This window comes from Symphalangus syndactylus, chromosome 10, assembly GCF_028878055.3.
Source record: "Symphalangus syndactylus isolate Jambi chromosome 10, NHGRI_mSymSyn1-v2.1_pri, whole genome shotgun sequence".
Classification (NCBI taxonomy): domain Eukaryota; kingdom Metazoa; phylum Chordata; class Mammalia; order Primates; family Hylobatidae; genus Symphalangus; species Symphalangus syndactylus.
The window spans coordinates 36932691-36947549 of record NC_072432.2 but is presented as its reverse complement, the minus strand read 5'-3'; the positions used below and the strand labels follow the sequence as shown (position 1 = coordinate 36947549).

At 43.1% G+C, this 14859-nt stretch overlaps 2 protein-coding genes across 5 annotated transcripts in view; one reads left to right on the top strand and one right to left on the bottom strand.

Annotated features, from left to right (window-relative positions):
- PPP3CA (protein phosphatase 3 catalytic subunit alpha) overlaps positions 1–13070 on the bottom strand; it is a 335211-nt gene extending 322141 nt beyond the window's left edge. For 2 of the 4 annotated variants that reach the window (XM_055296904.2, XM_055296905.2), the window contains exon 1: positions 11571–12413. In XM_055296904.2, coding sequence (XP_055152879.1) covers positions 11571–11628 — 58 coding nt within the window. In that variant the 5' untranslated portion in view covers positions 11629–12413. Of the gene's footprint in view, positions 1–11570; positions 12414–13050 lie in introns of those variants that run through there. The other 2 variants (XM_055296907.2, XM_055296909.2) reach the window with 2 other exon arrangements.
- Positions 12045–13699, top strand: LOC134731562 (uncharacterized). The gene is made up of 2 exons (XM_063611008.1): positions 12045–12828; positions 13142–13699. Exons 1-2 carry the CDS (start codon positions 12045–12047, stop codon positions 13354–13356), a joined length of 999 nt encoding a protein of 332 aa, XP_063467078.1. The 3' UTR covers positions 13357–13699.
- Positions 13700–14859: the final 1160 nt, after the last annotated feature.

Genomic DNA, 14859 nt, shown 5'->3' with positions numbered 1-14859 from the left:
CTGGATCCCTTCCTTATACCTTATACAAAAATTAATTCAAGATGGATTAAAGACTTACACATTAGACCTAAAACCATAAAAACCCTAGAAGAAAACCTAGGCAATACCATTCAGGACATAGGCATGGGCAAGGACTTCATGTCTAAAACACCAAAAGCAATGGCAACAAAAGCCAAAATTGACAAATGGGATCTAATTAAACTAAAGAGCTTCTGCACAGCTAAAGAAACCACCATCAGAGTGAACAGGCAATTTACAAAATGGGAGAAAATTTTCACAACCTACTCACCTGACAAAGGGCTAATATCCAAAATCTACAATGGACGCAAACAAATTTACAAGAAAAAAACAACTCCATCAAAAAGTGGGCGAAGGATATGAACAGACACTCTCAAAAGAAGGCATTTATGCAGCCAAAAGACACATGAAAAAATGCTCATCACCACTGGCCATCAGAGAAATGCAAATCAAAACCACAATGAAATACCATCTCACACCAGTTAGAATGGCGATCATTAAAAAGTCAGGAAACAACAGGTGCTGGAGAGGATGTGGAGAAATAGGAACACTTTTACACTGTTGGTGGGACTGTAAACTAGTTCAACCATTGTGGAAGTCGGTGTGGTGATTCCTCAGGGATCTAGAACTAGAAATGCCATTTGAACCAGCCATCCCATTACTGGGTATATACCCAAAGGATTATAAATCATGCTGCTATAAAGACACATGCACACATATGTTTATTGCGGCACTATTCACAATAGCAAAGACTTGGAACCAACCCAAATGTCCAACAACGATAGACTGGATTAAGAAAATGTGGCACACATACACCATGGAATACTATGCAGCCATAAAAAATGATGAGTTTATGTCCTTTGTAGGGACATGGATGAAACTGGAAACCATCATTCTCAGCAAACTATCCCAAGGAGAAAAAACCAAACACCACATGTTCTCACTCATAGGTGGGAACTGAACAATGAGAACACATGGACACGGGAAGGGGAACATCACACTCTGGGGACTGCTGTGGGGTGGGGGGAAGGGGGGAGGGATAGCATGAGGAGATATACCTAATGCTAAATGACGAGTTAATGGGTGCAGCACACCAACGTGGCACATGTATACATATGTAACAAACCTGCACATTGTGCATATGTACCCTAAAACTTAAAGTATAATAATAATAAAATTTTTAAAAAAAGAACAAGGAATGTATATTCAAAGCATCAGATTGTAATCAAGAATAAGAAAATATTTCTTGAAAGCAGAGTTGTCCAGGATGGAGTGAGAGGTATATGGAATAGAGAGCTGCCTCTCACTAGATGTGTACATTTAGGGGCGGGATTCTATCCATCAGAGAGGCTGGACAGGGAGTTCTACATTAGAGACATCCTGAGCTAGAAAATTCCGGTGTACCTTCCGGAATTTTCTAGCTCAGGATGTCTCTAATGTGGAACTCCCTGTTCTAGGAGTCTCATTTGTATGCCTAAATTCAGGCATGAGCAAGTGTAAGAGATCAAAGGTCTCCCCTACATCCCCCAATCCTTCTCCCCAGCAAATAGAAGGTTCTGAGCCAGTCAGAAAATTAGATTTCCAAGGTTCCTTCCAGCTTCAAAATGCCATAATTTTAGGTTTAGACTATTCTTCAGCACACATAAAGTTCACATTTACAACAAAAATAAATAACAATCATTTATTCTCTCCATTCAGAAGATTCCCATAAACCATCCCAATGTTAAATGCCCCTAACTGGTTAAATTTTTTTAAAAATCACCTAATTCTCTGATGCTTCTAAATATTTTCTCTTCTTTAGTTGACTGGGGTGATGAACAACTTCTGAGTATGATCCACTACAGAAAGAGACTTTCTAATATTTGAAGCCTCTAGTTAAATCACCACTCACCCTTTTTTGTTCAGACTGAATAATCTCTCACTTCCTGTCACAATTTACTTAAAGTCCTTTAATCATTTTGGGGACTGTTTTATAAAACATACTCCAAAATTTAACACATCCATTTCTGGAAGAGCACGTGGAATGAGACAGAGTACTCAGGGAGAATTCTCGCCAGAGGCGAGGACAACAGAGATTCCCTCCTGGTTGCTGAATGCAAATCAACAGAAGCTAACAGTGAGATTTTATGTAGGAAACTATAGTTTCCTTAGTCTTCAACTCGTTGAAATGAAAGTATTTCTGTGTTAGTGAGACAAAGTATATCCTGGCCCATGTGAGAGACTGGAAATATTCATTCAGAACAAAAATAAAATGGAGCTTGGAAAGGCCCAGCTGGCTTTCTTTAATCAGAAGCCATACAACCACATCTGGGGTAGTGCAGCTTTAGTGGTCTTCTGTAAGGATGGGACTAAGAGCAAGTGCCTCACTATACTGCCACTCTGTTGGTGTAGATTCCAGTACTGAGCTTTTCTAAAAACACCTACCATGCAGACATGCCATCAGGAGAGGTGACTCATGAGCAGCCTGTACTCGTGATGGGCCTGAAGATTTATTGGTATATACACAGTAAGTTATCACCTATCGGAGTGTACAGTATGTTTTAATCTCTGTTCTAATTCCTAATCTTATACATTTTTATTCATTTGAATTTGTACATTGTGAAGACTAATATGGGCCTCCCATATGCTTGTCAAATGGCTCTCCCCTCAATTTAGTATCATCACCTGTCTTCCTGAGAAAGAAACCATCACTCACCTTTGAGGAAATCAACCTATACACCTTCTGACAATAATCCATTAAAAGTCAAGCATTCCCCATGGGAAGGCCACTTCTGCCAGTTATGCTTCTGCATGCTGGCTACTTAGCAAAATCCATATAATGCCAGTTAATAAAATACAACACTTCAAAAACTCACAGGAAAACACACTTCTACAAAGACTGGAGCTTACAAGTCAAGAAACTCATCAGGCATTTGCGTACTGATCATGATTTTTTTTTTTTTTTTTTTTTTGAGACAAAGTCTCACTGTCGCCCAGGCTGGAGTTCAGTGGCGCGATCTCGGCTCACTGCAGGCTCCGCCCCCCGGGGTTCACGCCATTCTCCTGCCTCAGCCTCCCGAGTAGCTGGGACTACAGGCGCCCGCCATCTCACCCGGCTAATTTTTTGTATTTTTTTTTTTAGTAGAGACAGGGTTTCACTGTGTTAGCCAGGATGGTCTCGATCTCCTGACCTCGTGATCCGCCCGCCTCGGCCTCCCAAAGTGCTGGGATTACAGGCATGAGCCACCGCACCCGGCCCTGATCATGATTTAAGATTGACAAAATTTCAAAACATAAAGGAACCCCATAATTTAGAAAATTAAATCCATCTTATCCTTTATGTTATTTCATTCCTTTAACAACCATGTATCAAATGCCTATTCTACAGCAGGCCCTGTGCTAGAGCTAAAGACACAAAAGTAGATAGAACTTCTGTCTCTAGGACTTTCCACTTCCCGGGGAGAAGAGGCAGACAAGGAAACAAGTCATCACAGCAACATGCTCTTATCAAGGTGTCCTCTGTGAGAAGGAAGAGGCTCAATTCCTTTATTCTAAGTGAAGGTGTCAGGAGATGCAGGTCTCAGAGGAGGTAACTTCTGAACTGAAGCTTGAAAGAAGGAACTGAATGATCAGGAGAATGTTTGTTATCCCAATAATCAGGCCCACACAGAACAGGAATGTGTGTAACTTTAATAGCATTAAATATACATGAACCAACAATGCCAGATTTGTCATTTTTTTAAATGAAATTCCTTTGTAAAAAGCAAACAAAAAATAAAACAAACTTGAATTCCTGACTCAGGTTCCATCTTTTTAAGAATATGTCCTGCTTTTAACTTGATAAAACGGCATAACTTACAAGATGTTTTAAAAACAAATGTCAACGGATGGCTCAAAGCCCACTTGTGAGAATCTAAAGAGACAGCAGCATTAGTGCCACCTTTTTCTTAACTTTTCATAGCTCATGTATCTGTCCACTGGATGGCATCCAATGACATTTTGGGGGCCAGAGAAGGGAAGGAGGTCATGTTGGAGAAGGCAGCATTTCTGGATTACAGAAGCATTATAGGAAATGATATATTGAGATGTAAACAGGGAAAGAGGTTTTTTCCAATTTGTTCTTTTTCATGAAATTTACCAGGTGATTTTATCTTCAAGTCCAAATATAGACAATAACTAAAATACACAAATCATCCAATAATCAAACACTCAGTGATTAACATATTTTTTCTCATTTGTCAGAAATTGACCAGCCTAAAGGAGAATACAATAAAAACTGAAAGACAGCTGTCAGGGTCAAGCAAATAAATTGAATAGAGAACTTAGCCTTTTACATTCAGCAGGGATAAAGTGAGTTCAAGTGACCGAACAAAACAGCTCTCATTCTAATTGTGTAACCTTATTAATGCCTCCTTCTCATACTCCATGCCCTGATTGGGCTGGAGAAAGAAGCACTCCAATTTGCCAGTCACCATACAGAGCCATTTACAAATGGAACTTAATATAATACACTCAAAATAAAAACAATTTAGAAGGCTTCAGAAGGCACACGAGAATTTTGCAATATCCATATCATTCAATAAGAATTTATTCAGTGCATTTAATAAGCAAGGCATTGGGCTAGGGACCAATAAGACAATGACCATTTTTTCCAAACTAAAACTTTGAATACAAATATTAACAATTTTATGCAACTTCCAAGTATATGCAGCAACCAAGACACATAGTTTAGACACTGACATACTAGAATTTCCAAAACATTCTGATATTATATAGAAACAACTGGACATTTTAAATAAAAACTACTACTAATTCTTCCCCAAAGAAAGGAAAACTGGGACAATAAAATCACCATAGAAAGACTCTAAGTCTAAGAATCTTAGAGCTGATGAAAATTTTTTTAATTTAGCTCCATATAAATAAAACTCTCTCTTTGAACATCAACCATCATTATTCTGGTTTCACAGTTGTCAAAAGTACCTGAAATTGACAAACATTGTAAAGTAGTATGTCATAATATTGAGGTAGCTTTTATAAATCCCCGATATCTATTCGTTTCCCTCTTTTGCAGACAGACACGCAAAATTTCCAGTTACAAGAGACAGAAGTTCACAGACAGGCAGACCATTTTTTAAAACACAGTCATAGCATATTTTGCTGTGAGACAAAAGCATGGATAAGGAAAACAAAAAGAAGGAAAACAAAGTTCTATTCCTCTCTATGATGGTCTCAAAAAGAATCTACCTGAATTCCAAAAACATAGCATTTTAATAATTTATTGCCACTTCGTCAGTGAGGGCTTTTATTTTTTTAATATCTAAAGCTTCCACTATCCGAGTGCATATTTGTTAAAACGGATTTGAGATGCCAGCAACTGGGCTAGGTCATAAAGTTGATAACCCATCTGATTTAAGCCATTATTCAGAACCCCTAACCATGGAAGAATACAAAATTGTTATTTGACTTCTCATATGAAATATAACTGATGGATTCATATAAAAGATGGAATTATTATAAAATAAAATGATTTTAAAATGCTGAAAATGTCAAGAGTACTAAAGACTTAATTTACAAACTAAAATCCTACTTCACTGTCTACATCAGTCCCACCGAATGACCACTTTAAAAATAGGAATGCAACACCTCAGAATTACTGGCTGATATTTTCACCTAAGCCTGCTCTAGAAATTAACAAAATCATCAAATCTGAGGATTTTGTTTGTCAAACCAGAGCATCAGTGTGGGTCATTAAGTGGAGTTCAGAAAAAAAGGCTTAAAACAACATCCTTCGAAATGAAAGTAAATAACATTCTTTTGCAGGGGAGTATGCTATTCTATTTCCGTGTGTATATTTACCTGAACAGAAATCAATGTTTAACAGTATTTCTTTAGTAAACCTCAGGCCAAGGTCAAACTAGATTATAATATTTATCACCAGAATTTGATGTCTGCTAAATACAGAAATATAAAAAGCTTCCTCTCCTAATCAAACTATTTTACATAGCTAATTATTTGGTAAAACAAAATGCGAAATGAAATGTGAAGACATCTTAAATATACCAAAAGAAGTGGCCATTTTCTTTTTTTCTTTTTCTAAGAGATATGGTCTTGCTATGTTGCCCAATCTTCCACCTCAGCCTCCCAACGTGCTAGGATTATAGGTGTGAGCCACCACACCTGGCCAGTGGCAATTTTCAAAAATATTTTCAAGCAAGAAAAGTCTCTTTAATAAAGAAAATAATTTGTTTACACTCACCTGTAACCATTCTATCTATTCTGTATCCACTTCTTTAACTATAAAAATAAATGTCATCATAAGCTACTCTTGACCCAAGGCACTCATGGCTTTCAATGCTAATGGTTCTGACTATTCTCAGGTGACCAGAAAATACATAACACGTTGTCATTTCTAATTCTGTGTTAGCAGTGACTGAATCACCACTACCAGGCAGTGGACAAAGCGTAACCACCCACCCCCCATTTCCCATTTGATTATCCTTTGGTCCTCACAAGTTGGCAGTGGATACAATTACTCCTCTTTTATGTATAGAGAAAGCTAGCCTGTGAAGTTATAACATACACCAGTGGAATTACAGAAAGCTGAAGTTCAAGGTCTCACCATATCCCTCTTGTATATCAAGAGACTGCTACATCAGAAAGTTGCTGGAAAAAAATTGACAAAATGATTTTTAGTAATTATCAAAATTCTATATCATGAATCACCACCATTCTTCATAGTTCTGTAAGTATTCAAAATGGTAATTTAACCATATTTGCTAAAAGGAGAGTGAGTGTCTGCAAAAATGCTGTTTTCCAATGAGGTCACCCTAAATAGATTCTTTATTTGATGTCATAATTAGTTTCAAATTTACACATAGCTGACACAAAAAAAGATAGGGAAAAGCATGAGAGGCCAATTACAAAAGTTATAAATGAATGGTATATCAAAATCATATTTCATCTCGCTAAAATTACAAATAAATAAAGAGACAAATAGATTTTAAAAGGCATATTTTTAAACAAATCTTAGAGTAAACCTCATTAATTAGATTCTAGATGTTAATTTTTTTCTATTTTAACTGGATATCTTAAGATATAGTGTCCATTTAAAGTAAGGGTTCTATCCCACACTTCTCAAAAAAACTATTATCTTCAAAATGTTGATTATTCTAACTGATGGCATTTTAGAATCACTGGAATTCCCCTGAATCCCAGTCTCAATTGTTGCATTAATCATTAAATTTACTGAATGTTTTTACAACAATGCACTTGTGTTATATTCACTTTATAATAGTCCCGAAAGGATATGTTAATAAATAGACCAACCTAACTTGTAACGAACAGGATGAATTTGCATACTGTTCACTAAGTATTGAAAAGAATTTGTTCTCTTGGTATATTAACAATGCTGGAACTATGTTGTTTATACTTTTTGGTTACCGGACCCCTTTCTTCACATCCAATGCTGATGTAAACTTCAGCCAACAAACTCTGGTGTTTTTTCACAATAAATTTAAATTCATGATATTGAATTAATAAAGTTTCACTATACTCAAATTGAAAACCAGATACATGAAACTCAACTGATGGTAACAAAATGTCAGTAAAATAAATTCACAAGCTCTTCTTGGAACACCACAAATAAATGACATTATTTACTACTCTGTTGCATCAAGGTCTAAACGTGACAGTTATTACGAATGTGACATATTTGTTTTCTTTTTAAGTAGTATTATCAGTCTCACCCAGCTAGAAATACTAGTGGCTGGAATCCTTATTTACTTAATAATACTTGACTAGCATCTTCTTGCTTCTATAATCTTAGTATCTTCCAGAATTCTCCTATGCGTACTCTGTCTACATGAAGTAGGTAAGCTGGCAATACATCTGGAAAACAGCTCATTCTCTAGAGCCAAAAGCAACCTTACACAAAGCACAACAACGCATTATCTGTAGTTTCTGAGAGATTCCACAAAACTCTTCTCAGAAATTTATCCCTCAACAGCCTCCCATAGTTTCTAAAATTTCTACCATTACAATCGGTTTGAGTTAAGGTAGAAGTCCCATCACAAAATACTTGGAGATGGGAACAGAGGGAAGGAAGGTTAAGAGATCTAACAAAACCAAACACTCATTATCACACAGGGTTTAATTTCCTCTAAGTATTTTTAACTATCACATAGCAAAGTTCCATGACCAATAGGGAATGCTAGGGCCAGACAAAGCATTCTAGGCAGGAACAGAGGAAATGAAGAAAAGCCAAAGTTTGGGACAAGGCCTGTAGAGTACCACTAAGAGAAAAATCAGGATGGGGGTTGAGGGGAGAAAGACAGTTATTCTTCTATTTATTGCCCTGGGTTTGCTGTTATGTATCTTTAAAAATATAATGTAAAACAATAAATGAAACATATTATTTTGATTTCCAGCAAAGGTCATTACCAAGATGTTTTCTCTGAATTTTTCTACTTTCCATTGTTTTAATCCAAGAAGAGTCAAAATGATACAGCACTAGTTTTGCTAACTGAAGTAACTTTTTCTCCTGGGATAATCTAAACGAATACTTTTCATCTCCACTGCCATCATTCTCTTTCATTTTTAAGGTTTAGAAAACCGATCAGGGTCTCTGAATACATGCTAGCAGATTCTATAAACCTCAAAAATACCATAGTTGAGACAAACTCAACCTACCTCTCTAAAGCTGCATTCTAAAAGTACAATTAAGAAAACAGTCACATCATATTACTACAAACCACAAGCACATCTTTATTTGTAAATAGCAATTTCTTATACAACAAAAGCCAGATGACACTAATAAATATAACTGTAAGCAAATGCCATGGCATGCCATGGTAATAACAATCTGAATATTTATTTCTGTATGTATATATAGTAAATAATACTACATATACTTTGTAAAAAAGAGAAAACTTATGGAGCACAAATACTTCCTCAAAGATAATTTCTTTTCTGTATTAAAGAATGAGTTAAATAGCCATTGAGATGACGTTCTAACAAAATTTCAAGTAAATCATGGTTTCTAAACTCCGTATTATCTAATTTTTGCAAATTAAATCCCTTGTTAATATGTTTCACATCCAGCATACGCATACTTTCCGTTCATTCAGTACGTGTATACATATTCAAGGGGAAATATTATTTCACAGAAAGCTAATAATCAAAATAGATTACCTCAAATAACTAATAATAAAAATCTTATGCATGACAAAAGGTTGAATCCAACCTTGTAAAATGCCTTTCATGCCAATAATATAAAGTCTACAAGAAAACAGGATAAACAACAACAGTGTATCCACCTTAAAATCAGGATTCATCAACAAAACTTCTATAAACAAAATTTCACATTTCACATCTCACATCAGGATCTCTATCAAAACAAATGCAAAATTAACTTTTCCTATTTTGAGTCTATTATCCACACGGTATGTAAATAAAATTTTTGAAATTATGGGTGTGTGTACCTAAAATGAAAAGTCATTTATAATGATACAGTATTGAAAAAAAGCAAGGCAAAGTAGCCTTGGAATGGTTGAGTGGGCTCTTTCATTTTAAGTGGTAGACAAACTAAGCCAGAAAGTATAAACATTTATTTTTACATGTTCACCTGATGACTTTACATCTACATAAAGAATCCACATCCTATGATTTAAAACAGGGAATGTGACCTTATGTGTGCACAAGTGTTTTTTTAACTGCCAACACATTCACTAGTTATCATTTGAATTGTAAGCTTTACATTGTTTTGATCTTAACCTAGATTGGGGCTATATCTAAACTTCACACATTAAGGAGATACTTGTCATTCTCTGATATTTCTGCAAAGGGTCTCAATTTTTGAAAATGTCAACAGAAGCCTTTCATGCAAAACACAGCTCTCTCAAATAAATCTGAATGGACTGTTTCCGTGAAAATTCATGCCTGCAGGAAAAATAAAATAGCTGTGCACCTCTCTGCAGCCCTATTTCGAATTATTTTTGCAGAGCTATTTCCTCATTATTTTCATGGGTATATGACTCCTGCACCGAAGGTGAAGCAGGAATGATTCCAGTATAACCAAAACAAAAGAAGATATTTTGTTCTTTCTGAAAAAAGGGAACATAATTTCCCGCATCACCACCAACACAGAAAAATTACTTTAAAAACTGAGTAAACCTCTAAGGAGAAAGAATCATTTCTGAAACCCCAGAGGGACTTATGTATCATGGTCTTTGGGCTGCTGGGTTACTTCACTTTTAAGTGCTCATGGTGCAAACGACTTGATTGCCTTGCACTCTAGTTGCATGCTCTGACCACATTAGATACCATCTCTGTTCTACACACAACACACACACATTCCACCAGCCAGTGCTGTTTCCAGTGCTCCGCGCACAGCTCATGCCCATCTCTGCTTTGCTTGGTGTCCTGACCCCTAGGAATGAGAGATACTACTTAATCCAGGTGGATCTGCTCTGTTGCCTCAGCCTTCCAGGATTCGTAGGATGGTTCCTTCCCCACTACACCTAGGAATACAAGGAGGCCGGTGGATTCCCCTACGACAGAAAGATCAACCACAGCCTGTCCCCTTCCTCACTCCGCACATCCCAGTTTCTCTTTGCCTGCAACCTCAGTGCCATCCTCGCCAAGAGTTTATCATCCCGTAGGCGGGGAAGAGGAGGCAATAATAGGAATCAAACAGCCCGTTACAAAAAGGATGCCAGGGCATGGAGGAAGCAGGCGGAATGAGGTTATCACTTGGGAGGTGTGCACTAGTGGAGAACTCTTCAAGAGCAATGACAGGTCGGCGAGGAACAGCCGGGGATGGCAAGGGAGGCTGAAGAAGTGGTTTTCGTGTCTCTCCCAGAGGCGTGCGGGGGAAATCCCGGGGCGGCAACGGCTGGTGCTCTCGGGTCGTTCCCCGCCTCCCGCGCCCCCCGCGGCCACCCTCCAGCCAGCGACCGCCCCCGCCCCCGCCCCGCGCGGAAGGAAGCGCCGGGCTCCCCCCACGCTCTCCCGCTCTCTCGCGAGTCCTGTGCAGGCCCTTCCAGGGGGAGGAGGAGGGGGGCGCGGAGGGAATTGCTGCAATGGAGCTCCAACAGAACCCTGCCCGAGTGAGGCAGTCGGTGGAAAGCCACGGCCACATAAAAATGCCATATTAATTTTTTAAAAGCCATAAATCACCCCTCCCTCTGCAGAAGAAAACCATAAACCCGATCCCATGCAAGCCTGCGAGCAACCACCCACTTCCTATTTCTGTCACAGCAGCTACACCCTACCAGCAACCACCCCCCGGGCGCCCCCTCCCGCCACCGCCACCCCCGCCGCCGCCTCCCCACGGCTCAGCCATTTGCCAACTGACGCCCCCGTCAATAAAAATGCCCCAAGTGAGGCTGGGTGGGACGCGTGGGGGAAGGGCGCCGCGGGGGCGGGGGGTTCGCGGGTTGCACAATATCCTAGAAGGTCCGCGGCTGGAGCGGGCAGAGGAGAACCTGGGGCGGGGGAGGGGAGGCGAGGCGAGGCGAGCTGCCCTGGCGCCTGCGGCACACGGTGCACCCAGGCCACCGCGGCGCTCCGCTTACCTTTCACCACCCTGTCGGTCGTCGACAACTTGGGATCAATTGCCTTGGGCTCGGACATCTCCAGCTGCCGGAGGACAGCGACGCGCTGCTCGTCCGTCCGACTGCACACCCCGACCGGACCGGCGGGCCAGACACTCAACGCCGCCGCCGCCGCGCTGCAAACCGCTCGGCTGGAGGTCTAGGCTCTGAGCTGGCTTTAAAGTTGCTGCCTTCTCCGCGCGTCCCTCCTCCGCCGCCGCCGCCTTCACTCCTCCTCCGCCGCTGCCGCCAGCCCCGCCGACTCGCTCCGGGCTGCGCGTGTGTGGTGGTTATTTATTTATTTTCTGAGCACGCCTCCCGGTTCTTCTTTTATTCTTGGGGGAAGGGGGATGGGGAGGAGAAGCGCACACACGAGCACCCACCCCGGCACGGAGACCCGGCACCGCGGAATGGAGCCCCACGCGCGCACACACGGCCGGGATTAAGACCGATCACATGGGGAAGGCCGGGGGCGAGGGAGGAGAGGCAGGGCCGCCGATGTCAGTGCCACCAGCCGCACCTTGGCGTCCCCGGCGGCGGAGAGGCGGCCGCCGCTGCTGCCGCTGCTGCCGCTGCTGCCGTTGCTGCTGCCGCTGCCTCTGCTTCTCCACACCGAGCGCCGCCGCTTGTGCCGCGGCCGCCGGAGACGTCCCGCCGCCGCGATCGCCCGCGCTCGCCTCTGCCTCTCCGCGCCGCTCCTCCACTCACCAAGGCACAGCCGCCGAGCTCGGCAGACACAGTCCCGGGCACAACCTACCCCCTCCGCCGCCGCCGCCGCCGCCGCCGACACCGCGCCCGCCTCCGCCTCCTCCCCTTCCTCCTCCCGGCCCCCGCCTCCTGCGCGCCGGCAGCCTCCTCCTCCCCACTGATCCCGCCCCCGACTTCCCGCCCCGACGTCGGAGTTCCGCGCGTTCATTGGCTAGAGGGCGCATCACTCAGTGCCAGGTGGCGGCCTCCCCGCTTGTCCCGCCTCCCGCTCCTCCTCATTGTCGCCGCCTCTTGCTCTGTTTTCTCCCAGCTGCCGGACCAGCGGGCCTGCCGCCTCCACCGCCCAGTCCCTGCTCAGGTGTCACTTTTGCTGGCAGGCCGAGATTAGGGAAGGAGAGTGGGCAAGGGGTCGCGGCCAGGAGGAGAAGGGCTCTACCACGCCACCCTCCTTTGGCCTCCGAAGGGGGACCCCGCACACACACCCCCGCGCCTCTTTGGCAAGCGTGCCTTGTCGGCTGGGTTAAGCCGCAGTGTGAGTAGCCAAGTGCAGAGGGTGTCTCCGGGTGTGTGCGTGGCCCACGAGAGGGCAAGAAGAGAGAAGGCGGGGATAGGAGGGAAGAGGGTGGGGGTGAGGGCAGCCCTGAGAGGGCGGAGGAAGGAAGAGGCTGGGAGCTCCGCGCCCGCGGCGCAGCTGCCGTCGCTGCCGCAGCTGTCCAGGGAGGATCGCCAAAACGGCGACGAATAAACAACTTACCTTGCGGAGAAGAGCTACGACTGCGATGCGGTGTACGGTTGTTTTTGCTTTTGCGTTGGCGGCGTAGGGGCTGTTACTGTGTCCCACCCAGGCGTGTACACCGAGCGGCGGGGCGCTGTGGAACGCGGGAGCGGATTAGCGGAGGAGGATGCGGACCAAGCCCCAGCGACCCAGGGCAACTCGGAGTTACCTGGGGCAGCCCTGCGGGTCTGCAAGGAGAACCGAGGAGACGGGAGAAACACGGGAGAGGGTGGCCTTTTCCCTGTTCACACACACACACACGCAGCCACTGGCCGGGACAGTTGACACCCATCTTCCTTCCCTGCTCCTTCCAGTCATTCTACACCCGCTTGCTGCTGCCAGTGCGGGCAGGGCCTTGGAGCCCAAAGCGGATCCCCACACTTGTCCCTACGGTCGGAAGGAAAGTAGAGGAGAGAAGGTCAGGCGCGGCAGGGCTAAGAGCGATAGTGGCCCAAATGTTCCTGGCCCGCCTGCTGCGCCACGGAGTCTGAAAAGCGGGTCTCCGTCTACCAGAAGGTGACCTCCGCACAGCCCCTCTCCGCGACCAACTGCAGCACCCAAGGACTGGCAACGTGGTTGGAGCTTTTGGGGGGAGTTACGAAGAAATCTGAATAAACTTCTCACCCTACGTGTTTCCTGTTTTATTTCCAAAGTCCTTCAGTATCAGGTTTTTCCTATTTCCTTAATTGGACCACGGGTCCAATAAAAGGTTTAAGATCACACACACACACACACAGAAAACAAAAAAAAAGTTTAGGGAGCTGGGAGATGAAGCCAAAAGAAATGTTTTGGAGGCAAGGATTAGATTAAATATCAAACTTGAAAATCAATTTTGAGTAAGAGACTGATTGTGCTGCAGCATGACTTTGATGTGGACTGCACGGAATAGAAACACACACTAGATACCTCTGTGGAGGCCTAGCAAAAGGAGCAGACGCAGGGTGTGTCCTACCAGGATAGGGAGGCTGCCACTGGCACTGAGATTGTGCTGCCCAATTTCCAACCCCAGGATACTGGGTGGCAATTAGACAATTCATTCAATAAATATATTTTCTGTACTCCTTTTATTTATATGCCAGACATTGTGGTGGGTAATTAGGTGGGGAGGGAGTGTATTTGAAAATTGTCCTTGCCCTCAAAGCCTAGAATTTTCAGAGAACATAAAATTATGAGCTCTGAGAGGTCACTGTAATCTCCTCAGGAAGGGGTTGTTGAAAACAGCCTCCTGAGCACGGGCAGAGCTAGTTGCTAAGGCAGATTTGGGAAGTTGGTCCCTGGCCAGATGGCACACAGTGAGGGAGCGATGCCAAGACCTGTGGGTGAAGAGGGCCTGCTTCAGAAAGACCAGGAAACCATGTCCAGGGATGCTCATTTCCAAGGCCAAGACATTCTCTCCTACATATTAGAAAAAAAAATGGAGTTCCCACCGTTATTTGGACTAACTTTTTACTGGGTATAGGATAAACATCTTTGAACCAAGATCAGAAGGCTTAAAATGTCAGCACCATATAAAATTACATGATACAGATAGGAAATAAAGGCACACCTTTCAGGCACACCCTTTAGTCCGCTACAAGTCTAGGACACCTACTAGCTAAGGTATGTATGGGAAAAAAAAAGTTATGACTCACAATCACTTCCCAACATATTATCAACAGGAACTTTTAATGCCTGTGTATGATTCCATAACTGCTGCAACACTGACACCTCTTAAACAAAATTGGATCCTGCTCTAAGGGAAACAGGACAGCAGCATATTAACTAGGGACTACTTGTGTTCATACACCT

What these genes read in the sequence shown, in the direction of transcription:
- LOC134731562 (XM_063611008.1), top strand. Translation starts at nt 12,045, where the DNA reads ATGGGGAAGGCCGGGGGCGAGGGAGGAGAGGCAGGGCCGCCGATGTCA. An exon ending in CGGCTGGGTTAAGCCGCAGT is followed by an intron (nt 12,829 to 13,141) that starts GTGAGTAGCCAA and finishes TGTCCCACCCAG; the next exon opens with GCGTGTACACCGAGCGGCGG.